Source organism: Penicillium mononematosum (assembly GCF_028829835.1).
Source record: "Penicillium mononematosum strain IBT 11891 chromosome Unknown utg000005l:1.0-9366267.0:1.0-9372171.0, whole genome shotgun sequence".
Classification (NCBI taxonomy): Eukaryota; Fungi; Ascomycota; class Eurotiomycetes; order Eurotiales; family Aspergillaceae; genus Penicillium; species Penicillium mononematosum.
Genome location: NW_026643275.1, coordinates 1,234,759 through 1,259,570, shown reverse-complemented (window position 1 = coordinate 1,259,570; position 24,812 = coordinate 1,234,759). Strand labels below are relative to the sequence as shown.

The following is a 24,812-nucleotide window of genomic DNA, read 5'->3' as shown; positions in this document are numbered from 1 at the left end:
AATAACTAATCCTGGGAGATCAATTACATACAAAATTGCGGGGTGTACTTTTTTTTCTCTTCTCTCTCGTTCAATATAAATACGGACGCAATCGAGCGATATAAACAAATATAAATACAACATACAACGCTCTGGAAGTGAATAGTGGAAACACAACGGCCATCCCGCGTGGAGCGCCTCCACTACGAGCCGGAGACGGAGATATCTGCCGCCGACACGCTCATAGGTCCACGGACCATCGTTCACCGGCTCGGATCGCATGCAGGTACTAGGATGTAGCGCGAAGACTGGAACGTACGCATATCGGGGGCAACTTCTATCTCCCGCGCTCATCCGGAGGAGGGAAATTGACTCGAGTTATGAGGCAAGTGGGGAGGTCTGTTCCCCACGCGCCAGTGCTGCACCCAGCCGACGTATGTCAGGCGATTGGTTGGGCCGCCTCGTCATTCCAGTAGTATTGTGACAGGCCAATGAGGCGCTGGCGTTCAGCCTGGGTTGAAACAACCAGGGCTGTGGCACGTCATTGCCATCCCCCTATGATGTACATCGTACATCGTGCTTGGGGCTTAGCGACAAAGTACGAAGTGATGCGCTGTGCAGGTCTTTAATTTCATCCATCTGCGCGATTTTTCAGCCACACGACTGGAATTTGGATCTTGTCAGCCTCACTTTTTTTTTTTGAAAAAATAAAAAAATAAGGCTTGGTGTTTCATCATTTCATGTTTTATTCTTCGGACCCGTTTCCTGTCTGGCTTGTTCCGCGGCTGCTACGGCTGCAGCCGCGACAGCAGCTGAGTTGCTAGACCCCGTGCTAGCGAGATTGCTGGCATGCGCAAGGAGGAACTTGCAGCAAGTGAGCGTGTACTTGCAGGCTCGAGTCCACGTCTCATCATTCTGGTTGAAGCCCAACTTGATGCTGGCATCGCCAATACGATCTCGCTTGATCTCATAGGGTAGTTTTAGCCCCGGTGCGGTGGCGCCGGTCGGGCCTCGACGGGGAGATATTACGGGCGCGGGGGTCTTTTCAACAAACTTCCCCAGCTGGCGCAGACACTCAAGGAACGCCACCATGCCCGCGTCAAAGCGACGGTGAAGCCAAGGAAGGTTCAGCGGGAGATCACCGGACGAAAACAGGTCTAATTGCGTCACTTTAGGTGCAGCTCCCTCGACGGGCTGACCGGATGGCTGCGTGGGATATTCAATCTTGTCAATCCGCGAGCTGGACCCCAGCGGCTTGAGACGATACCCCTGAAATTGGAATCCGAGTTTTTCGGCCATCGTGGCCAGAAGTAGAGCTGTTTGTCCCCATGCAGCATTTATTTCAGGCCAGTCAACGGAAGGATTGGCCAGTCTGCCTAACCGTAGTCCATTGATAGTACCGAAATATCCATCATGACCAATGCAGAACGCGTCATTGTAGACATTCGTCCGTTGCAGTCTCTCAAGCTGCTGGGAGTCATGATCATAACGCATATTGAGCGCATCCCGTTCATTTTGAAACTCGGTCAGCGTCAAGGCAAACGCATTGCGGGACCGCCAAAAACTCCCCTCGTCCGCATCTCAGGCGTCGCGAGTCGATCTCTAAGCTCGCAATCTCTGCATCTAGAGTAGCCTTTTCTTTCTCCAAGGACTGCAGCTCTGCAAATGCGGCCCGCTCCGCTTCCAAGCTCTCATCCAACGATTTCTGTGCCGCCTGCAGCTCCTCTTCGGTCGGGATTGACCCGTTCAGGTTCCTAAGAAACGAGATGTAGGCATCTCGCTCTTTCGTAGATCCAGCCAAGCGTTTTTGTAATCCTTCCACAAGCAGCTCAGTACATTCCACGCAAATCGGATGGTCGATATCGGAGCGCGCCGAGACTATCTCAAACAGCCGTGTCGTCTTCTCCACTTGATCAACGAATGACCCATCCTCCTGGCTACGGAGTTGGGCTTGTGTATGGTTTCGTTTGCTTCGACCAGACGCACTACTCTCACTGGCCGGTGGCGGCGAGACTTAAGACTCAGTAAGCATCACGAACGACATATTGCCGCTATCGGCTCGGGGTGTCGCCGGGTTGTGCTGGCCTCCTGCACGCGGGGCGGGGATAGACCGTCTGTAAACCGGCGACGTAGCATTTTTAGAGGACTGGTCATACTTGTCGCGGTGTTCGGGTGGATATGACGATCGCGCTGACGAGGAGACAGCTCCGGTATCTGACAACGTCTTGCCTGTAGAGTCTAGACCGCAGCTTGATTAGCGGGATCGGAGCGATCGCTCTGTGTGAACTTACTGGATAACAAGTCAAAGGCAGCTGGGTTGAGTGACTCGACTGAGCCATCGAGCTTCAGCGGCGTGCGACACTTCTGGCAGTACATGGTTGCTAATTCATCCCAGAGGTATGTGGGGGAGTGGAAGTCGGGGAGCTCCAAAGGAGCTTCGGGAGAACGTCATTTTTGGTTTGTTTTTCCCTTTCGCCGCATATTTGCTCGCGCTTGCGCCTGCACACCTCACTTTACTTTTATAACCAGCAGTTTGTTGCCGGATTTAATTATGCGTTATTCAACTACGCACTCGATGTCCTATCTCTTCTAAGGCACGCGACTCAATTCTCATCCGCAACCATGAACGACCAGGACGGCAGCATGGACCACTCGATGCAGGACAATATGGAACGACCGGCGAAGAGACCATGTCTATCATATACTCCCGACGACGACGAAGAAGTCCCAGCAGAGTTCGATCTTCCGGCTGCACGCGCACAAAATGACTCGCGACTCAAGTCTCTCTTCGAAGGCATTTTCGCGAAATACAGCCAGGACTTTACCAACATTGGTGATGAGATTGACTTGCAGACCGGGGACATCGTGGTAGACAATGGGCATCTCCTGGGCATGCGGGGCGAGGACGACGCTGGTGACCACCTGCGATCATGGCTCCCCCAGGGTAACCTGGATGGGCCGGAAGATCCCGATGCGGACGATGACAGCGACACCAAGGAAGAGGAGGATGAATTCTTTTCTATGGCGTCTTCTCCTGGTGGTCGCTCTTCGAATGCTCCACGCGAAGAGTCGCCATCGAAACAGCTGCAGACAGACATGGATACCTCCTTGGATTTCGTGTTTACTTTTAAAGCATCTGGGACTGCAGGGCACAGTTCTACGACCAAGGAAGAACATGTCTCCCATCCTGCCAACCCTATCCCAACTTCCAAATCGCAAGATCCTCTCTGGGCAGTTCCAGACTTGCCCCCATCTTTTTCAACACCCACCACCGAGACCCGCAAATCAAACGTGGGCTTCTCTCCACCTGCCAGGTCTCAGTCTCCGCCAGGGAGCGGCTCTGTCTGGGCTGTGCGCAAGCCCCGTAAGCCACGCACAGAAACGAAACCCAAGGCCACGCCGACTAAGCGCCGACCAGCCGCGAAGCGCAAATACCACTCTAGCCCTGTTACACACGACTGGTCTTTTGCGGCAGTACCAGATGGAAACGAGTCAGACGACCCTTTGCAGGACTATGAGCCGTCACCAACACCATCGAAAGTGAAAATTATCCGCGGGAAGCGCCACATTCCCACGAAAGAGAACGATGGTCCATCTACTCCTTCGAAGCAACCAGATCCTGTTATTGAAGTGGATGATCACGAAGGGGGCTGCGAGACGAGGGATCAAGAGGAGGAAGTGCCTGACGCGGACCTCGAAGAAGAGCGCTGCGAATCGAGCAATCATATAGATGAAGGGTCTGAAGCATGTCCCGAAGATGGAGGCTACGAACAGAGCCACCAAGAAGACGGAGTGCCTGACGAACAATTCAAAGAAGGCTGCGGACCAAATGACCAAGAAAATGAAGCACCTGGAGCAGAATATAAGAATGAAGTGCCATTTGATCCTATGGTACAAGGCGATTTAACACCCAAGACCACAGCCAGCACCCTGGCCCCAACGCCGTACCCTATGGAAAACACTCCAAGCAAAAGGCGGCCCATTGCACCCGATGAAGCAAAGTTGATCGTGTGCATGATGCACAAACAGGAAAAGAAGGCTAGCGATGTGATGCACATGCTGCCAGGTCGCGAATACCAGACAGTTTGGCACTGGTTCTACAATCATTGGACCCGCCGCCTCGCCAATCCGCCTCCCCTTTCCGCTGCCTGGTCATGGCCTGAGTTGGAAACTCTGTCCAGACTCAGCACCCAATCGGATCTTACCTGGGGTCAAATACAAAGTCGGTTCAAGGGCCGATCACGACATGAGGTTGAGTTTGAGCTGCTGCGTGCTTTTGTTGGCGAGGGCTTTACCTCTGGAATGATCGGGGACATGGAGGAACAGGCGGAACCGGAAGAGCAGCAGCAGGAAGAAGAAACACTGGACGAGATAAAGGATGAACCGGAATCTGAAGCAGTAGTGGAGGAAGTCAAAGATGAGACCGGAGATAGCGATGCTGCGTCTGAAGACACTGCCCAGGAAGAGCTTGAGCAGCTCGGCATCAAAGAAGTGACCAAGACAACCGACAGTAAGGCGTCTGCTCCAAAAGGCTTCTTGGGCATTTTTATAAACTCTCGAACATGATGAGTGGGTGCAACCGAACTATACTAATAGGGAACCAGTGATCGATGATCGATAAATCTACACATCCATATCCATAGCCATGACTACCATATGATATTCAATTAATCTATCTATTGGAAGTCTTCGTCCCGTGCATTCATAACATCTTCAAGCTTCGTATCAACAGCGCCACCCACATCTCCCGCCTTGGCCCAGAACCGAGACAGGTGTCTTGAGCCAGAGTCAGAAAGTACTGTGACAATCCGATGACCAGGGCCAAGCTTTCTTGCTGTCTTGACAGCGGCGATACCTAGAATTCGCCATTAGCAAATCACAGATGTAATACGCAAAGAGTTAATGGACCCACAGTTCACTGCACTGCTACTCCCAATAAAGATCCCATCCTTTTCAACAAGCCACCGAGCCATAGCCAAAGCCTGTGCATCAGTGACACGCACCGCATCATCAATCAACTCCTTCCCAGCCTCGAAATTCGCCGTGACACGGTTAATCCCAATCCCCTCAACGATAGTATCAACCTGACGACGCCGACGCGTCCCCTCCTCTCCTTGACATCAAACATAACACCATAAACCACTCGATTAAAAAGCCCACTTCCCTGCGGGTCAGCCAGCACAACAGTAAGTCTCAGGCAGCAAGGGCTTCAAGAATCTCGCGACGCCGGAAATGGTCCCACCGGTGCCGGCGCCCGCTACAAACGCATCAATCCGGCCCCCACACTGGGCGTACAGCTCTGGGCCGGTCCCTTCGTAGTGGGCGCGCCAGTTAGCTTCGTTCTCGAATTGGTCGGCGAAAAAGCCACGGCCACGGGTCATGCGGTCGTCTGCCGCGGGGAGATCGGATTGCTCTTCCGCTGACGCAGAGGGGATGCCCGATGAGGCCGTGTGCGTCTTTGCTAGTGCTCGTGCGCGATTGACGAAGTTGTCTTTCTCCACTATTGGTGCTGGCGGGACCCGGTCCACGATTGCCCCGAGTTTCAGAAGTAGGTTTGATTTTTCAATTGCCTGGTCGGACGGCAGGCAGCTGGGTTGCATGTGCATTAGTGTTTTAGTTATTGGGCGAGAAACCACGGTGGCGTATACCTACATGTGTGCTAGATAGCCCTTTGCCCGGGCTAGTGTTGCTAGGGAAATGCCGGTTGATCCCGATGTTCCTTCGTAGATTGTGTCGCCTGAATGCGGTGTCAGGATACCTTCTTCTTCTGCCTGGTTGGAGTTAGTGATGTTGGACTAATGTAGGGGCTTTTTTTTTGGCATTGTATTTTAGCATACGATCTCAATCATGCTTAGAGCAACTCGGTCTTTTGAACTTTGTCCAGCGCCATTTAAAAACTGCGGGCATTGTTAGCGCATTGCTAGCTCGTTTCGAAGTGGTATACGAAGTACCAAGCCTACATACCTCTGCTTTGCCCAGAATTTCACATCCCGTCTCGTCAGATAGTGACTTGATTCGGAATAGAGGCGTGTTTCCAATGCAGCCTTCGATGCCTTCCACGATACTGGGCGGGCCAGGTCGGGCGATGAGGCCACTTGTTGGTGATACTTGTTCTGTCACATTATCCTCATGCCTGGGACGTGATAATTCCTGATATGCGAATGCCAAGCAGACACCAGCCACGAAGGCTGTGCCCACGTACGCCGCCGAATGATCTGGCATCTTATAATGCCGTTTTATGTCTTGAGGATTGAGGTTATGCGCATAGACGGGAGATATGAAGCTCGGACCATCAGGCTCCTTTGGTGGAAGATGAGAACCAGCCTGTACGTCGTTGATGGAATGGAATATTGAATTCCAATTCAAAAAGTTCTCTTTTAATTGAGCTTACGTCCGACTTAAGGGATCTTGTAAGCTCAGAAATGTTGAAGAAATCGAAGATGATGAGTTTTGCCTAAGGCACGTGCTACCCTGCCTGAGGCCAGAAAGGTTATCCGGAAACACCGTTCTTCTTCCCCGGAACAACCTTGAGCTTAGCTCTGCACTCACAATGGACTCGCCAGTCCTTACCCAGCTGTTCCGACAGCTCTTCCGCCATCCGGCATGTCGATCATTAAGGCGGTCACCTTCCGTACTTACTCGACCACAATCCCGATCATTTCTCACGCGGCGCACACCTGTCAACGTGAAGCGCAAACCGCACGATGATATCCAGCTCTGGACAAAACGAGGAGACTACCCAAGAACATCGATGAGGAGTACAGGACGTATCCGACGGTGACGGCGAAGGAGCTACGAAACCGCCGCGAACGGCCGCGGCAGGTCAAGATGCTGACGCGCGAATTCATCGACGGTGAGTCCGGCAGCTAAGTGAAGGGAGAATAATTCTGACATTGCGCTTTAGACAGCCTCTACAACCCGCATTATGGTTATTTTTCCAAGCACGCGACCATTTTCAGCCCCGGAGAGCCGTTCGACTTCAACAACATCGAAGACGGGCCGGCGTTCCACAAACTCCTCGGTCAACGGTACACGGAGTTTGAAGACAAGCTCGATGCGACGAACCCAGATATCGCGCGACAGCTATGGCACACACCGACCGAGCTGTTCCGACCATACTATGGCGAGACCATTGCGCGGTACTTGGTGTCAAATTACAAGCTGACTCTATACCCGTACCACGACCTGATCATCTACGAAATGGGTGCAGGAAACGGCACAATGATGTTAAACATCCTGGATTTCATCCGCGACACCGATTACGAGGTGTACCAGCGCACCAAGTTCAAAATCATTGAGATCTCGCCCGCACTGGCAGATCTACAGTACAAGAATTTGACCGACAAGCTCAGTGCCAAGGGACACCGGGACCACGTCGAGATTGTAAATCGGTCAATTTTCGACTGGGACACATACGTTCATTCCCCGTGTTTCTTCCTGGCCCTGGAGGTTTTCGATAACTTCGCCCACGACACCATCCGCTACCAACAAGGCACTGAGATGCCACAGCAGGGCGGTGTGCTCATCGATGCGGACGGCGAGTTCCACGAGTACTACAACAACCAGCTCGACCCAGTCGCAGCTCGCTTCCTACGCGTGCGTCAAGCCGCCGCCCGCCGTCCATTCCCAAGTCCCTTGGGACCGCCGCTGCTCCGCGGCCTCCGCTCCGCCGCGCCCTTCCGGAAGGAATACACCCTGCCTGAGTACATACCAACACGACTGATGCAGTTCTTTGATGTTCTGAATCAGTATTTCCCGGCCCACCGCCTCGTCTCCAGTGACTTCAATTCCTTGCCAGATGCCGTGCCTGGGATCAACGCGCCGGTCGTGCAGACTCGGTATCAGCGGCAGACAGTGCCAGTGTCGACTCCTTTTGTATGTGGATACTTTATACGATGTGGACTCTGAACCTTGCTAATTACTCTTTACAGGTCCACCAAGGCTACTTCGATATCTTCTTCCCGACGGACTTTAATGTCGTCGAGGATATGTATCGTGCTATTACGGGGAAGCTGACGCAGGTCACGAGCCATGAGGAGTTCGTGCACCGCTGGGCCTATATTGAGGATACGGAGACTCGGAACGGGGAGAATCCGCTGCTGAGCTGGTATAAGAATGCTAGCATGTTGATGACTGTGTAGATATAGATCTTGATGTCAATATCACTTAACTATGCCTTGTCGGCTCTGTTTACCACATAATATTTTCTCTTTCCATGAGAATGGAGTTCTGTTCCTCGACAACACTTCGGGACAATCGCATATGTGGATTGTGATAGGTGGAGATGTCCCCACTGGAAGCAGGCCTGTAGACTCGAGGGATTGAGACGCGACACCTGGTCCCGGACAGCAAGAGGCTCCAGACTTCGTAGCAAAGGGCCGCTCATAGGAGTCCGATGGTCGTTGTCACATTCAGATGTTCGTCTGGCAGGGAATTGGGAGAAATTGTGAGACGTCTTAGAACCAAGAGACAGTGATGCCCAGCGGCTTTCCCTAAAGTCGGCGAAGATAGATCCAGGGAGGTGTCAAAGTCCCCGGCGTTCTGCCCGTCGCACTGTCGTGACTCAACAAGCTGAGCCCTCTGCTTCCCGCAGACTGCGAAAACACGTGAACAACATACTGACCTCTAGCTTTGACCCTAGTTCCGAGGGATCTCAAAGACGCTATTAACGAGGTCGGTAACATCTTCAACCCCAAGCCCCCTAAGAGCATCGAGTATCTGCTCGACGGTAGACTGTGTAAGACCCTCTTTATTCCGAGAGTAGATATCAATGCCCGCAGGAGTGAAGAGCGTTTTATCAAAGTACGTGACAATCCACTGATTACCGCCATCATGACCGAACCCGAGACACTCCCAGTGCGAGCTCGCGATCCTCAGCCAGCCTTTGCCACGCCAATCCCAGGCGCCGGGGTTACCTGGCGTTGGGGTGTCGATGCCGTGGACGGATTTGATTCTCTCAGAGTCAATGGCTTGGTATTGTACCAGGTCGTCGATCTTTTGTGCAGCGGCAGAATCTGCAGGGAGTAGGGAGTAGGTGATGTTGACGTTGCGCTTGCCTTTCCACAAAGGGAGGCTGGAGTGGGTTACGTGCCATGTCCCGAGGATGAAGTCGGTTGGTGGGGCGCACTTTGTTCCTTCGCTAGGATGGACTTTGGGGAGTCTGATGGAGATAGAAGACATTTCCTTCGAGCGTGAAATGGGTTTATGACGGTGTCTAGAGGGTGAAAGCCTCTGATGGCGGACCTTGAGGGGCCGATCGCTACCTGAACCGGTGTTATCGTCAATCTACACAACCTTAAATGATGGAGAAACTGGAATTCAAACTTCAAAACAGAATTGCAGGACTAGTAGTTTAAACAAGAAGTTGATGCGGCTAGCTCGTGCTAGGCAAGTAAATCAAACAACGATTCGTTCGAGCCCGCGCATGGCAGGGTGGTAGTGATACACAATGATACACATATCTCATGGTGTGATTCCATTCAATTAAACTTCCATGACACAAGTTGGCAACAAGGTTATCATCTCGCATGAGCAGAAAACTGCCTCTGACCTGGCCACGCTGGGGTCATCCCGATATCATTCTTCCGTGAAAATGTTGGGTGGGAAAACGCAGTCTGGCCAAATACCGGCTGTGAATACATCGGCTGGGAAAATGCGGGACTAGCAAAGGATGCCTGGGCAAATGCGGGTTTCGAATGAATGGGATTTGTAGGAACAGCCCTAGTGTTAGGGATGCTGGACCTTGGTTCCGTGGAAACTCGTTTGACTCTGCTTAGTAGGGAGGTGTCCGGAGCAATAGGAGGAGTTTTTTTGTCGGTGAGGATGTTTGTAGTGATATTCACGTTGTTCATAATGACATGTGAATGCATGGGGACGCCTGCCTTGTTGTGAAGCCCACTAAGCGCTGTATCAAGCTGACTGAGGATGGCCGCGTTCAGAGAAGTCAAAGTCACCACCGGCGCAGGGTCCACAACGGGAACAGTGATGTTGACGTTTTCAATGACTGTACGCGGTACACGGCGCTGCTGCCGCCATATGTGCTCGGGGACAAACAACCTGCAATGGCGCCAGGAGTGACCGATGCCTGCGCACTTTCTACAGAATGCCGTACACGTTCCAGGGTGCTTCTTATCGCAGCGAGGGCAGCGGGGGACACATATGCCTGGATGATACCTCGCTCCACAGTGCCGACAGAAGGGTGGTGGTCTGTACCTCAAGGGGTAGTCGTCTTCGTCTTCGTCATCAACTCTGCCACGCTTTTTACCAGTACTAGACATTCCCCTATTAGCGGATGGTCTTGTTTGGAAGTAATTCACTCACATGGGGTTCATTGTCACGGCACTGGAGAGAGGAGAAAGGAAAGAGAGAGGAGAAGGTGACGAGGGGGGTTTGTGTACTTGGACAGACCTGATGAGGAAGGAACGACTCCTTGACATGACAAAGGTCAAGTCAAAGGGGAAGGCTCTAGTTCTCCATGTGAGAGGGGACAATGAAGTGGAGGAAGAAATTGATATGAAGAAATTCATCCAGTAAGTAAGCTCAGCGGGTTGCGACTCGGATCTCAGCAGAGCCCATGATGTGTACAACATACTTCTAACACGATGCTTGATACTCTGATTTGGAATCAAATACTCTTAGCTGAATTGGCTTATTGTCGTGAAGCAGGAGGGAATTTATACAGGAGTAATGTCGAGTTGTATGTCAGATATGAGCTCCCATAGGAGAATACTACGTGGCTCAATTCATTTAGATATAGCAAGTCTGGATCGTTGAACATGTTGATAGCAAGATCACGATACAGCAAACCCTTTGCACGTCATAAGTGGCAGTACCCTCCTAGCAACAATTTCTCTGAGCAGAATCTTCAGACTGTCGTAACACACAAGCATCAAGAAACTTCTGCGGAAGCAATGCGAGTCGTGAGTCTTTTCCTGGGACTGACAATAGACTCGCTGCTGTATCACGGTATGTCGAGCTGAACATAGACCAGAGAGTCTTTTCAGGTTCAAGGTCCAGTGATGGACGAGGGTAGTATGGGTCGTTTTCAAAAAATGCTTCCACGAGATGAGCTACCAAGTCATCCGGCCTTTCAAGTCCCATTCGTTCTTCCCATATATTGCACAAATTGAAGTCTAGAATCCAGATGCGAGTGCTTCGGCGTTGACACTTGACACGTATCATGTTGTCGATGTCTGTGTTAGGAGGCATCTTCATAACCTGCTCTGGGGTGAGTCCCAATGAACGAGAAACATCTTTGGTATATGTTTTCTGACGTTCGCTGCCTAGCACAAACTCAACGTCATAGCCATCGACGTTTGCCGACCAATGCATGATCGCCAAGGCCTGCCCAATAGCTCTGGCATAATCCTGAATAGGAAGATTCAGTTCGATCATCTGATCAAGGCACAAGTTGAAGTTTCTCAATGTGAAGTTGCGTGGCGGAGGATCATTCGCACCACGTCGACGGCCGAGATAGATACGGGCAAGACAATCCCGGTTAGTGTCTTCAGCCGCTGCGGCGAGTTGCGACGGCCCGGGACAATAGGCATCTATTAGAGCTTGTCGAGCAAGCCTAGGCAGTGGAAGTATCCTTTCGGTGATCAAGGCCATTGCAGGCAGAGGGAAAGAAGGATGTGACCCATGAAAAAGATTCACATGGGAGTCCCACCATTTATCGTTGGTTTTTGTGACGTATGACAAAATCCGGGGAATGCGTACTTCAACGGACTGCTGGTTTTTGAACGCTCGATAAATTGCGAAGTGTGCTTGGAAGTCTGCCCAAAGGGCATTTTCGAATGACGGTCGAGCGATTTTGACAGCATATGATCGACCGGGTCGTTCGAAGACCATTCCACATTGGCCAAAGCCAATGGTACGGAAGCCAACTGAAGCTTCCTGTTGTGCGGTGTTGAGTAACGCGGATGAGGACGCTGTAGAAGTAACGGAGCTCGATAAGACCCGGCTCAGGGCTTCACGTGGGTCGGGAGGAGGGTGCAACTGTGAGGTAAGCTCGATGCTCACTGGTTTGCGATCCATGTTGGGGAGAAGTGAAGTTGAAATGGTGAAATGGTCAAATGAGCGAATACTTGGGCAGTTGCTGCCTGGCTCACCACTCTGCAGCTTCCGCTTTTACTACGTAATTGTCCTCTTTCTGTATAGTAGGCTAAAAGATTTAAATATCCAAATACCTAAGATAAAGAGCTACAGCATAGACAAGAAGAATACTCGCTTATATGGGCTCGATATGTCTTTTTTGATGTCTTTTTTGATGTCTTTTTTGAATTCCTTTTCCTTTTCTTTTTGCTGGTCTTTTTGGCGGTCTTTTTTTACATAGTGGCATGCAGCCACCTGGGCATACAGCTAAGCTTGGGTATAATGCTAACAAGGAAAAATATAAATGCGGCGGGCCGATGCGTGCATTCAGGCAAGCCCTCAGCATTAGCCCTGGCCGCATAGCCAAGTCTCCCAATTTCCGTTCAACTTGATTACAACGCGAAAGGTGAGCGATGCAGGGAGATGAATATGCATGCACGCAGAACAGGAAGAAGAGGGAGAGGTGTGATAAACCGAGAGTACCTACAGCTAGGAGCTATCCAATCTAAACATAGACATTGTGGGATTTGGAATTTTGCTGCGTTTCCAAGGTCTATCGTTGCATTCAATCATCAAATACAAGAGCTCTGGCAGACTTCAGGCCCTTTCGATGGAGTTCATCAACGATTCCCTCAAGGTAGGCAATGTCAGCCTGCTGCCCAGAGCCAAGTGACTTGTATCCTTTATAGGCCATGTGGAGTGGGAAGATGGCAGATGCCGGCCCGAAAAGTCTCATCTCCTCTTGTAGTAGGTAGACCATACTCAGAGATATATTTTTTGCAAATGCAATGATCTGGGCTCGAATGTCATCATAACTCATACGAAGCTGCCCGGTCCAGATCGGCTGCTCTTGTTCATGGCCAGAAAAATGCGTAATGAATCTCTTAAGTTGGTCGAGGCAGAGAATTCGGAAGGCCCATAGGTGGGTAAAGGCGTTGGCCATGGTGACGTTGGGGTACCAAAAAAGAGGTAGACCTGTATCGTCAGAGGCCTTTGATTCTACTGCTGGTGACACATAACCGCATCGCCAATAGCAAGGTTGGTCTCCTTTCTGCAACGCCGTTTCCCATTCGCCAAGGCGGATAAGTATGTTGGTGATTGAACCGGGTATTTTGTTGATATCGGACAAGTCGGCCTGGACCAAGCTTCCTAGGACGCAATCGCTTTGGTGGAGGACGGCGGGAAGGTTGACAACTTCATTAAGGAGGTTTTGCATGAGTGATGGGCGGAAATGAGAGAACGGGGTGTCGATCCATGGTTGCGATGCTAAAAATGTAGGCTGGCGGCTTCGTAACGCCTGTATTATCTATATCCAAGCTCAACAGCCATACGGGCAGAAAGATCAGAGTGGCAGAGCACGAACCAGAAGAGGTCGGAAACCCACGAATAGCTTATGTAGTAATCCCGAACTACACATGTGCGGTCCGTGGGCATGTAGCAACATGCCTACAGCTTCGGTATGCGATGCTATAGCAGCGACGGAATCTGGATTCATAAGCTTTGACCAGTTAGCGAGCGCGTAGATAAATGTCGGACTGGGGAATAGTACCTCCACTAGCGTAAGACACATAATAGCTGGTATCTGTTCAGTGCTAAGGGAACGGGGATTCAAGCCAAAGCTTTGTCGGAGCGTGTGGAGTGCCATGTCGTAGGTTTGGGAGCAGGTTATGTTGGATTCACTTTGCTGAGATAGTAGTGAAGCTCCCAATGCTGCGACTGCCCTCGGAAGAACCAGACTGGGGGTGTCCAGGGATGGAAGGCTCGACAGCACTTCAACCCAAGCCCCGCAGATTCGAGGCTCCATATAGTCCGAATTGCACGTTTGTGCAATCCGTTCGTTTTGGGGAACATAACTTTTCGTTATTAACTCTGTGAAATTACATACGCTAAGGGGGTTCAGATAGACCTGAAGGGGTATAGGTCCGGTTGGCGAGTCTTGTTGATCGGCACGTAACAAGGTGTCTTGGCTCTCCTTTCGAACAAGCGCAGCTTGGTTGTGTTGCTGTGAAGTAGACGATATCGTCGGAGTGTGTGATATAAATTTCCAATCTGTTCGATAGCCGTCGCACTTGTGACCCGAAAGAACACATTGGCTGCATTCTGGATGCTTCCCATCGCACTAAAATTATAAGAAACGTCAGTGGTCCAATCCCAGCGGTGGCAAATGACGTGAGCACGTACCCCTAGCTTCCGGGTCCTGCAATTCTGACAAACAGATTTCTGCTTTACTTTCATTGTATTTGGGGAGATGAAATATTGTAAAGTCCCCAAGCCGTAGAGGTCTAGAAGGATACCGCAGGGTTGTGACGAAAAAGTCTTGGCGGAATATGCAACCAAATCGGGGTTCGGCTCCACTTTTCCGTTTCGGACCTTTCCTTTTTGGACTTATATATGGGATTCAGGGTACAGTTGAAGAAATGACAACATTTGGGATTTCTCAGTACTTTGAGTGCAGTACGTTAATTCTTTTAAATCTAACTGACTGTCTAATAATAGAAAAATTCATGGGTGCTGATCTGCTTCCCGTTCTCGTCATATCTCCGAGGAATCACAAGTGAGACACCATCAATGGCTCGAGGCTCGTAGTCCAGATTCCGGGCAGCATATGTAAGAATCTCTTGACCGAATTTCTCCTTGAGCCAACAGGCAACCATGTCCATTCCTGCGACAGCACCAGCTCCAGTCCAGATATTCCCGTCAACAACCCATTTCTTTTCCTTAGTCCAGTTGACGGCAGGATAATTCTCTTTCGCCCATTTGTACCCAGCATGGTTGATAGTTGCGTTCTTTCCATCGAGAAGTCCTGTAGATGCAAGTACAGCTGAGCCAGTGCAAGTCGTGAAAAGCAACTTTCCGGCATTGATATGTTGACGGATGAGATCAACATATTTCGGGTGCAGCTTGAATCCTTCGGGATTCGGACCCCCTAGCAAGATAATATCGAGCTCGGGGGCACTCATCCACCGTTGTAGTTGGGGTGAGGGTAACGGCACTGGTGAATAGGTGGAAGGGCTCTTTCGTGATGCCAACATGGTGAAAAACAAAGTCTGGTGCCTGAGAGATAGCATTGTCATTGATGGGGCCAAACATTTTGGACACTTCCAAGAATGCAGAATTGGCGGAGTGAAGGAAATCGATTGGGCCGACAACATCAATCGCCTGGTAGTCATAGACCAGAATACCAAGGTGAATAGGCGCCATTGCAAGCACAAACAGGATGTGAGTTCTAAAAGATCACAGTATTCTTACTTGTCTTCTATATATTTTAAAGGCATTGTTACACCTTTAAGTACTACGGAGTACTAGTAGTACACTTGGTCTGATATCGAGTACGTTTAACGGCAAAGTACGGAGTAGCGCAGATCTGGTTCAGTAGAAAGGCTTGGCGGGGAATCTAGCCGTTCTAAGATAAAGTACCGCTCAAACAGCGCTAGAGCCGATCCTCTTGTAAATCATTTCCCAAAAGAATCAGGGGTGCTAACGAAATGTGAACGGCATACCTGTAATCCTCAATCCTTTCAACTACAACCTGCCTAATTCTTGTAGTATGATCTTACTTCCGGGCAACGGCTCAATATTCTTTAAAAATGTTTATTACGGGCAAATTCGGGAATTCTTATCAAGTCTCCTTCTCGTGCGTTGGGGACGGGCTAATAGAAGTCTGCAAGGTAGAAATTTCAAGCTTTTTGGCCTCACTGGCCGATGAGTTACTTTAATTGGGTTTAGCACCTACCAGAGGCATGGAGACCCACACTCAGCTATAAATATATCATTGCTGAGACGATAAATAGTCTGGTAATGTCGACAGGTTGGATAAGGTTGTGAAGATATATATGTCGGTAGTAGCTCGGCGTAATTGGAATGAGTAACCTTGGAAGGTGTCCTGGGCAGGGTCCAAACTTTACCGGGGATTGGTCCCTGAATGCCTGAACTTGGCCTGGATTTAAACCGCTTTTAGGCATCCATTTACAGTGTATTGTAACCCGTTCAGCACAGCTTTTCTTCCCATAAATAGTACCTCCACCTCCAGTTTTTGAGGTGGTTTACAAGCCTCTATGTATGAACATGTGGCTTTCCCCCCTTACATGGAGGCTTATAAACCACCTTGAAAACTGGGGATGCATGCATTTGGGATTAAAAGCATCATTTTACCCGTCCTCCCTAAGAATTTCCTAAGGTGCTTTCCTTACCTAGGTATTAAGGGCTCTGTAATGGTAATTCAGGTATTCTTATTTTTCCACCAGGCTAAATTCAGCCTGAGACATCCAGGCACCAATCCCGGGGAACCCTGAGCGCTATACACCTTCGTAAATGAGTCTGAAGAGTCATCGTCAGTCTATAGCTTGATAGTTTAATTTTAGGGCTCAAATATAGTCTTCTATAACTCGTATGGCAGCTTCATGTTCTTAGAGAACCTGTACGTACTCCGGAGCCGAGTATATGGGGACGATGGCATCAGTGGTGCATCCGTTGATTATACCCGGACAAACTGTCGGAGAGGACAAAATCATGTGCGTAGCTAATTCGATACTAGATATATTGTGAGGACTGTGAGAGAGAGGGCTACTAGAACAGCGAGCTTTCCAATTCTCTTTTCTGAGAGGGCTACTATCGTAGTTTATCTGGAGATGAGAAGATGCCGTAAGTTTGACGATGACGGCACATCAATTAGTGACTGATCGTCTTCCAGATTGCTGAACCATAGAGCATAGGGGCTGAGCGGCAGGTCTTGTCCAAAGATGAGTCCGAAGTTGGATAGGCTCCATTCCCGATAATGCTCCTATTACTAGGTTCCATAAAGGACCTCAGGACCTCGGGATCTTTCACCCCTTGCCAGAATTTGGTCCCGAAATATCTCCATTTCGCCTACTTGTCTCCAGCGGTGGAAATGAATACTAGCCTTGTAGTGGCCTTTGATGGTGCTGTCATCGCAAATGCAGGAGCAATAAGTCGCTGCCTATCTTATATTTGTCCGAACTTTCGCCAGCCTACGGAGTACGTGGGGCACATTTGTTGGAATGAGTGTAGGTTAGAATAAAGCCAGTCTGCTTGAAACACCAGAATTGATTGAGTTCAAGACATAGCGAATGGTGTCGAGCCATACGCGGGTAGTCGCCATCTTGCGGATTATTTATAGATAAAAGATGTTACAGGAATTCTCCGTTTACGTCGTAGGCCGATGGGCATGCTCATATAGAGACGGGCAGTGTGCTCTGAAGATATAAGGACCATCTTGCATGGCTTGAACCTGCAAGCAATGCCTAGCAATCCTCAATCCTTCTTTATATGTTTATTCTAAACATTACCTTCGAGATGAGCAACCTAGTCGACGTGCACTTCGAGGATGGAATTCCCGATTTGGTAGTTTATTACTTCCGCCTTTTGAGTGATATTACTCCATCTTTACTGTCTTTATTGTACCTGCTTTGCACAGGTTCTGTGTTTTTCGATGTTGTTCACAATATGCTCCACCGTTGCAACAAATCGTCTCACCCTCTGTTTCGACACCTAGCACGTGTCCACCATTACCACCATCTCTACTTCACACGGCATATGAATTTCGACGAAAGGTATCTTCAGCAGAATCGATTTCAAGCCTTGCCGCTTGAGCTAGCACTCCAAATCGTTGGAAGCACACTAGGGTATCTCTTTGCCAGTTATGTGACGCCTAACGGCCTCGTGTGGTGCACACGAAACCACGTTTTGTCTATAATTGGCTTTGAAACCCTAAGGTCTACTTTTGTCATCCTCACATGTGGCCGCGACTCAAACCATCTCATCTACAAAACCGCCCCGAAGGACACCAACTGGATACTTGTGGGCCCAGAGTTCCACGCACTACACCATGTCTACCCAGATCGTTATATGAGTTCGTTTATCAAAGTCTTCGACTGGATCTGGGGTACCGCCTACTCCTTCAGACGGAAGCGCTTTACGATCACTGAGGGAAGCGGAGCATTCATCCAAGGAATCATCAAAGACCTCGAGCATGAAGAAGGGGTAGCCTGCATTCACAAGTTGGCATTTGGAACTGATTGGGATCATCAGGACTTTGACAAAGTGATACCAACTCTTTCAAACACCGACGTTTTGATCCTAGCTCATGGCTACGACGGCGAGGACGCACTTAGCTCAAATTGCGATTCAGCTACCCGGCTTATCAAACTATTCAAGCAGTGTAGAGCGACCAAACCCGCCTGCCAGACGCTGCCGGAAGTATGGTACATTGGCAGCGAGATTGAGTTCCATCCATTCTGGAGAAATGCACGGCCACAACGTGACTCTCAGTCCAAACAAAGGACGTTCCTGCCGCACGCTCGTTCTTGCTTTGATGACCCTGATATAATTTACCGCCATATCGTTCTACCCTCCATTCTCCCATCTGTGGGAAATGCTGTATTCTCTGCAGACTGGGCGGCCAGGTGTGCAATGTGGTGGATCCGACGAGGTGCTAGATATATTCCCGTCACATATACGGGAATTGCGTGGTTGGACTATTTCAAGTTTATGTATCGCATTCCTTATGCGACTGATGCGGATGAAATGTAAATATAGCACGTGTATAGTGAGATGAAACCTGACAAACAAGGCAAACACTGGTAAACTGTCTCACTGTCTAAACTTTCTATTGTCTAAACTCTCTATTGTCTGAACTTCCTATGAATATATACATGTATAGAACACCTACAAAACAGACACTGCCTCTCCTGGTTTCAGCCAACACACCTTATCCATAACGCCCTCACTCTCAAAATCTTCGGCCAGCTCCTTCCCGAACTGCGTGAAATGGCCCCACGACTCATAATGCATAGGGACCAGAACATCTGCTTTGATTTCACGGAACAACCGAGCACCCGATTTGCCATCCATGGTAATCTGCATCATTCCACCACTAGGGTCCTCAAGATTGGCAGGGCATGTGCGTTGCCTAGGTTGAGGACGGCAGCGCAAATATGATACTCGTCCGCCATCTTCTTCAACTCGTCGATGTACACAGTGTCGCCTGAGAACCAGATTGCGTTGGGAAGACCGTCGCGACCAGTTCCGAATCCTTCTCCTGTGATGATGAAGCCAGTGCATTCACCACCAGGCAAATGCTGTGTTGGAGTGCCAATGATCTGGAGTTTCTGTCCGGCGATGACAGTGTCTATTTTTTCCCAGGGCTTTAAGCCATGAACCGCGGGCCGGGGAGACAGGTTCTTGGCTCCATCAACGGTGGTGAAGACGCGGCGGCCATCCAGAAGGCGCCGGCCCAGCTCGTCGAGATTGTCGGGGTGATCTTCGTGACTCAGAAGTACAGCATCAATGACAGGGAGTTGCTCTAGACGAAGAGCAGGATCGTCTTCCACAGTAAGGGAAACATTGTCGTTGATTGGCCACGTAGATCCAGCGGGTGAGAAGAAAGGATCAGTGAGCATGTTGAATCCGTTGATTTCGAGAATGGCGGTGGCGGTGCCAATGTGGGTGATGTTCAATGTAGGAGACATTTTGAACTTGACTTTTCTTGTAAGGTCAAAACCGTGAGGCCTATTTCTTAGTATGCTGTGATCTATTTCATTATACTTGATGGTTTATATAGGGTTTAGAAAAGTAGGTAGTGAGAGCCAGGAAATTAATCATCCTGAAGAATTAATCATCCTGACAAATTCATCATTGTGACAAATTAATCTGATGAATATGTTGAATAATTTATGATCCGCCACCTAGTAACTGAAATTCTGTGGTTCACTTTCCTAATGGGGAAACATATCCCGCCAAGACATTTTCAACTTCTGCGTTACTATAAGTGGGGGACTATAACATAGCCTTGACAAAGGGGGATTTCGAATGTTCTTCTAGATTCTGGAGGATTCGCAAAGAACGACCGCAGCTAACTCATCGTGGCGAATACCAATTTTCTTAGTAGATTGTTGCATCCGGAATGTCATATTCTTTCAGTAGGCTCCAAAATCCAACCTCTGCTTCTTGATGTCTTGAGCAGCTTTGGATTTCTATCTCCACATGTTACATACCGGTGCAGTGTGGACGGCGAGCCATCGACTGTTTCCATTTTTAACATAATACAACACGAATCAATGCCTTGCGGGTAAAGTTCAAGGCACTGATATATATAAGCAAAGTGCTTGGCTATCGTTGAATGATGGCCTAAACTCCTAGCATCATTCTAGGAACCAGGGTACAAGGAAATATGAATGGAGAAACGGTGCGCAGATATTGAATGCCCTCTCAAATCGGATAAATGCAAGGTAAAATGTAGACACAGACAGGCAGAGACAAGAGAGATATTTTGGCGGAAAGGCTACGCAAGGATGAGTTGGGAAATATAGTAATGCATTCTGAGCGAAGCCCTCACTGAGGGAGAGAAGAAGAGAGAAAGGAATAGAGAGTGAGAGAAATAACTATCTGATGCTGCCACCATGGTTGCCTGATCCCTCGAGCTAACTAACAACGTTAATCATGAACAACATCCATCTTTTGTTACAGCAGAAGTTCGACAGAAGCATGAAACCTTCACTGGAACGTCGGCGCATGCCAAAGCAATATCCAGTGCAGGTTGAATGAAAGCAGCTTCTTGGCTCTTTCCAAGGCGAGCGAAGCACTCGTGTAAGCCATGCAACCCCCAAACATTATTGAGCTTTGCCTTACGCCGAGGATAGTCCAGAGCGAAGCCAAGATCCTGCTTGAACAGCGTTTCTGCTTCTTCGACGCGCCCCCGCTCAAGGAGCAGGCCACCGAGTGCATGGCGGACTGGCTGCATCCAGGCAGGCGGGTCAGTATACGCGAGTGCATCCTCACGCACAATGGCTTCCCGAAGGAAATGAAACGCCGTCTCGACATTTCCCTTCCGATATTCCAATTCACCAGCAAGCATAGCAGAGCCAACTGCGAGAACGTCTTCCTGTGTGCATGGAATGCTGTTAAGTCGCGAGCTAGGGACGGCCTTGCGCGCTGTTTCGAACTCCTTCTGAGCGGCTTCGGCTTCTGCAATCCTTCCAAGAGCACTGAACGCAAGCCCGCGGGTGTAATGGATGGTGGCGGTAGTTACACAATATGTATCGCGATCGGTGGGAAGCTTGAGGTCAAGAATCTCTTCCCAGCGACCAAAGCGCACTAGCACGTGCGCCTTACTTCCTAGGAAGCTCTCGACGAAGTCTGCCATTGGGGGGCTTTTGACGGATAGCAGATTCCCATCAATGATCTGTTCGAGCTTTTCCGCAGCGGACATTGCGTCTGTGAATCGGCCGGACATCATAGCGGAATACAACTTTGCACAAATGTAATGCACCCGGTAAGCCGCATACATAGTTGTACCCGTCTCTCGAGCAAAGTAGATGTCGTCGGCAAGTATCGCTTCATTGTTGGAGTCGATACCACGACGATAGTCGCCAACGGCGGCATCAATATGCGTCGGCATGTGTAACATATGCGAAGCGTGCGGAACCAAGCCACGTAGTCGATCCGCAGCCGGTAGAGCCAATTCTGGAAATGGCGACATTTCCATCATGTGTATGTGCAAGTGGCAGATTGCTGGATGACTGCGACCAGGATCTTGCTTCAGTTGCAGCTCAATCACTTCGCGAGCCTCGACTGTGTGATCCCCAGTTGGTTTACCGGTGTTCAGGTCCCATAGCCCGCGCGGAGTGATACACATCAGTGCTTCCGCGAATAGCGCAGCCACGTCCACATCATCGCTGAATTTATGATACACAGAGCGCATCGCGTCCGCATATGCGCGATCGAAAGGGCCCAGATCCTCGGGGATGTCATCAATTGGTGGGAAACGAGTGCCGATTGCCCCAATCAACGCTTGTTCGACTGGTGTGGCCTGGCTCGCTAGCTTGGACGCTCGGGCAAGGACATCGTTGACTTTCTTGATGGAAGCCTGACGATCCTCTGGGTCAAAATATCTCCACGCCTTGTTGTAGTTGGGCCCAGTCGCATACGCAATTCCCCATAGCGCGATAGCGCAATTGGCGTCACTTTCGGCAGCTCGTTCAAAGCATCGAACCGCTTCGCCATGGTTGAAAGAATGAGCCCATATCAGTCCGCGATTGAACCACAATTGAGCTTCCGCCGATGAAGTGGTCACTGATCGACGATACGGACCAAGGTCGTAATAGGCCTCTTCCCCAGCTTTTGTGGGAGGACTGGATTCGTCTCTAATTGAGTGTTAGAGCACAGTCTGTATTACAAATGTCATGAAGAGACTCACCGCATATTGTAAATATCGAAGTTAGCGGATTTAGTCGTAACTCTAGGATCTTGAGATGAATGCAGTTATTCAGAAGATGGGGCGCATTTATTTATACATCCAGCCTTGGAAGGATATTGGTCAATAATTTATCAGCCACATATGATACATCGACTGCAGAGAGGGAGAAGCCGGGGTACACGTGACTGCGCCAGTTCGATCGGAGGACAGGCGGGATACCGACCAGTATCCACGATTTCAATCGCCGATTATTCCAAGGTCTGAGCTTTCCGACGTTGCACAACCTTCGGGGACCCACCTGATGGATCTAAGTGGCGCTTCCCGGTCCCCACCCTGTCCCGGAAAGGTTAGATTACCCGCCAAGACTCGATTGACGGACGCAACTAAACGTGGAACGTCCATGGATGATGCTTTGCTGCTTTGTTTTTGATTGACTCAATATCAATTTCAAAATTTTACCTCGGAACAAAAATAATGTTTGTGTTTTACCGAAACGCCGGTAAAAGGAAGGCGATTGCTAATTCTTTCTGTAGTTAGCTGGGCTCCCTTTTCTCTTCCAAATTTGGGAGTGCAACACTGGAATCCAGAATCAACTTTTCACCAGGATAATTCCTGGCCGAGGATGCTTATCCATTGATTGATATGTATCTTCCGCAAGAGATAATTGACCTTGTATGATTTGTACCAGTCCAGCTCTGCGTCACTACTAAACAATCGTTTGGCAGATTACATTTTACGTCGAGATCGACACTTCGCAATATTCTTCAAGAACATCGACTGCCCGTGCATTCCGGATAACGAACGACAAGAACCGGAAGAATTTGGCTCAACTCCGGTTGGTCAACAAAAGCTTCTGTCACAGTGCCTCGACCCGTCTCTTTCGACACATTATAGCCATAGCCCATTCATCGTACGACACCACCCAGTTACCACCTTTAGGGAGGCTAGTGAACCTGTCCAAAAGCCCATATGCCCAATATGTGCGTCAGGTCGACATTGGATACGGTTCCTTCCCATGTTCGATACGAGAGGTTAGCTTATACACGGAAGACCTTGCCGCCTTGCTGTCTTCATGCTTGCGTCAATTTCACAATCTCAAAGGTCTCGACTTCCATGGTCCGCCATTGGCGCTCTTGCCCCGTGATAAGATAAAAGCATCGATCGACTCGATACTCATGTCGTTATGCTACGTGCCTCTGCCCAACTTGACAGAACTTGAGATTCAGTTACCAATGACGAACGATTTTGCCTCCTTGTTTGCCGAGAATATCAGCACATTGCGGATACCCATTGAGCAGACTCTGAGTCGCCTTCAGTATCTTGGCTTGCATGTCTATGCGCAGACAAACCAGCAATCCTGTGCGGCTCACTTGTTGAGGATCGTGGAGCTTTCAACGAACCTGACTTCCCTCTCACTCAGTAGCACCAACTATCTGAGCATTGATCGTCTTGAACTCGGCTCAAAGGTTCGCCTACGGTTTTTGTCTCTGCACAAAGTGAGAATTTCATCACGAAATTTCGTCAATATTATTGAGCAATGTAACGAGTCGATGCATTATATCGAGCTAAAGCATGTGAAGATCGAGTCTGGTGCATGGACAGAGATTCTATCTGCAATGGATAATTTACCCTATCTATATGACTTTGATATATCTGTTGGGGAAACTTCCATAGGAAGCGAGAGGCTTCATTCAGCCCCGACACTGTTCTATACTGCAGAGAATGCACAAGACCGCGGGCCGTTTGGGCTGGACCATTTCGCGTTTCAAAATCTCAAACGAAGGGTAAACTTGAAACGGGCCGTGGCTCGGCATTTCAGCTGTTGAATCAGGCCCTTGCTACTATGGCATTTCAAGATTGAACATGGAGAATGAAGGGAGATCTTGTCCTCTACTCGGTGAAAGCTTTACTCTATCTATGACTTTGACACATCTGTTGGCGAAGTTTCCACAAAAGGTGATATGTTCCATTCGGCTCAAACCCGTCGCTTTCAACTTGGAAACCCCATCTAATACATAGTTATTCTTCCCCATTGACGCTTGGCGCCCTTTGGACCTTTACTGCTGGTAAGGGCAGAAGCGTATTTTCCATGGGTTTGCTTTCGTGCACTGTAGCCAATTCTTACACAGAAAACCAAAGTGCTACTCTATTGCCTGTGGCACTAATGACATTTGGCTTCCAGCCGCAAACTGTATGATTTGAGTGTTCCGGGCTATTGTTCGAGCGGGAGTCGATGTTCAATGGCAGTGATGGCCTGGTGACTATTCCAGTACTGTCCATTAACTAGGAGATCCGGCCGTGACTCACGATCAAGAAGTCCCAAGACACCCAAACTTCCAAGTACTCTTTAATTCCTATTTCTACCGAGTGGACTGTTTTTCCATTTTACTTGTGCCTTTTGACACAATACAAATTGGGTGAGTGTAAAATCTCGGCTTTTGAATTCACGAAGTTAATCTGAATTAACTAGGGGCATCAGTGGGAAAATGCAAAACAAAACAAAACATAAAGCACACAGAGGAGGCCG

General features: G+C 49.4%; 12 protein-coding genes across 12 annotated transcripts; 4 read left to right on the top strand and 8 right to left on the bottom strand.

Moving 5' to 3' along the window:
* Window positions 1-717: 717 nt before the first annotated feature.
* N7519_008588 (beclin 1) lies at window positions 718-2,355 on the bottom strand (the record flags this gene model as incomplete). The annotated part of the gene is made up of 4 exons (XM_057295363.1): window positions 718-1,500; window positions 1,535-1,973; window positions 2,019-2,217; window positions 2,271-2,355. 4 exons carry the CDS (start codon window positions 2,353-2,355, stop codon window positions 718-720), a joined length of 1,506 nt encoding a protein of 501 aa, XP_057143245.1.
* A 246-nt stretch (window positions 2,356-2,601) lies between these two features.
* N7519_008587 (Myb-like DNA-binding domain protein) lies at window positions 2,602-4,545 on the top strand (the record flags this gene model as incomplete). The annotated part of the gene is made up of 1 exon (XM_057295362.1): window positions 2,602-4,545. One exon carries the CDS (start codon window positions 2,602-2,604, stop codon window positions 4,543-4,545), a length of 1,944 nt encoding a protein of 647 aa, XP_057143244.1.
* Window positions 4,546-4,655: 110 nt separating this feature from the next.
* N7519_008586 (putative cysteine synthase) lies at window positions 4,656-6,201 on the bottom strand (the record flags this gene model as incomplete). The annotated part of the gene is made up of 6 exons (XM_057295361.1): window positions 4,656-4,834; window positions 4,892-5,092; window positions 5,222-5,568; window positions 5,632-5,750; window positions 5,817-5,876; window positions 5,944-6,201. 6 exons carry the CDS (start codon window positions 6,199-6,201, stop codon window positions 4,656-4,658), a joined length of 1,164 nt encoding a protein of 387 aa, XP_057143243.1.
* A 328-nt stretch (window positions 6,202-6,529) lies between these two features.
* Window positions 6,530-8,120, top strand: N7519_008585 (class I SAM-dependent methyltransferase; the record flags this gene model as incomplete). The annotated part of the gene is made up of 4 exons (XM_057295360.1): window positions 6,530-6,664; window positions 6,724-6,832; window positions 6,884-7,854; window positions 7,911-8,120. The coding sequence occupies 4 exons, from the start codon at window positions 6,530-6,532 to the stop codon at window positions 8,118-8,120; spliced, it is 1,425 nt and encodes a 474-aa protein (XP_057143242.1).
* A 496-nt stretch (window positions 8,121-8,616) lies between these two features.
* N7519_008584 (uncharacterized protein) lies at window positions 8,617-9,159 on the bottom strand (the record flags this gene model as incomplete). The annotated part of the gene is made up of 1 exon (XM_057295359.1): window positions 8,617-9,159. The coding sequence occupies one exon, from the start codon at window positions 9,157-9,159 to the stop codon at window positions 8,617-8,619; it is 543 nt and encodes a 180-aa protein (XP_057143241.1).
* Window positions 9,160-10,815: 1,656 nt separating this feature from the next.
* Window positions 10,816-12,015, bottom strand: N7519_008583 (zinc finger protein; the record flags this gene model as incomplete). Its single annotated transcript, XM_057295358.1, has 1 exon — window positions 10,816-12,015. The coding sequence occupies one exon, from the start codon at window positions 12,013-12,015 to the stop codon at window positions 10,816-10,818; it is 1,200 nt and encodes a 399-aa protein (XP_057143240.1).
* A 622-nt stretch (window positions 12,016-12,637) lies between these two features.
* N7519_008582 (uncharacterized protein) lies at window positions 12,638-13,015 on the bottom strand (the record flags this gene model as incomplete). The annotated part of the gene is made up of 1 exon (XM_057295357.1): window positions 12,638-13,015. One exon carries the CDS (start codon window positions 13,013-13,015, stop codon window positions 12,638-12,640), a length of 378 nt encoding a protein of 125 aa, XP_057143239.1.
* A 1,543-nt stretch (window positions 13,016-14,558) lies between these two features.
* N7519_008581 (DJ-1 domain InhA-type) lies at window positions 14,559-15,104 on the bottom strand (the record flags this gene model as incomplete). Its single annotated transcript, XM_057295356.1, has 1 exon — window positions 14,559-15,104. The coding sequence occupies one exon, from the start codon at window positions 15,102-15,104 to the stop codon at window positions 14,559-14,561; it is 546 nt and encodes a 181-aa protein (XP_057143238.1).
* Window positions 15,105-17,385: 2,281 nt separating this feature from the next.
* Window positions 17,386-18,621, top strand: N7519_008580 (uncharacterized protein; the record flags this gene model as incomplete). The annotated part of the gene is made up of 1 exon (XM_057295355.1): window positions 17,386-18,621. One exon carries the CDS (start codon window positions 17,386-17,388, stop codon window positions 18,619-18,621), a length of 1,236 nt encoding a protein of 411 aa, XP_057143237.1.
* A 332-nt stretch (window positions 18,622-18,953) lies between these two features.
* Window positions 18,954-19,559, bottom strand: N7519_008579 (MBL fold metallo-hydrolase; the record flags this gene model as incomplete). The annotated part of the gene is made up of 1 exon (XM_057295354.1): window positions 18,954-19,559. The coding sequence occupies one exon, from the start codon at window positions 19,557-19,559 to the stop codon at window positions 18,954-18,956; it is 606 nt and encodes a 201-aa protein (XP_057143236.1).
* Window positions 19,560-19,761: 202 nt separating this feature from the next.
* On the bottom strand, window positions 19,762-22,290 carry N7519_008578 (uncharacterized protein; the record flags this gene model as incomplete). The annotated part of the gene is made up of 3 exons (XM_057295353.1): window positions 19,762-19,782; window positions 20,588-22,232; window positions 22,286-22,290. The coding sequence occupies 3 exons, from the start codon at window positions 22,288-22,290 to the stop codon at window positions 19,762-19,764; spliced, it is 1,671 nt and encodes a 556-aa protein (XP_057143235.1).
* Window positions 22,291-22,927: 637 nt separating this feature from the next.
* Window positions 22,928-24,069, top strand: N7519_008577 (uncharacterized protein; the record flags this gene model as incomplete). The annotated part of the gene is made up of 2 exons (XM_057295352.1): window positions 22,928-22,957; window positions 23,011-24,069. Coding segments are annotated over 2 exons (1,089 nt in total), but the record flags the coding sequence as incomplete, so codon positions are not given.
* Between the last annotated feature and the right edge of the window lie 743 nt (window positions 24,070-24,812).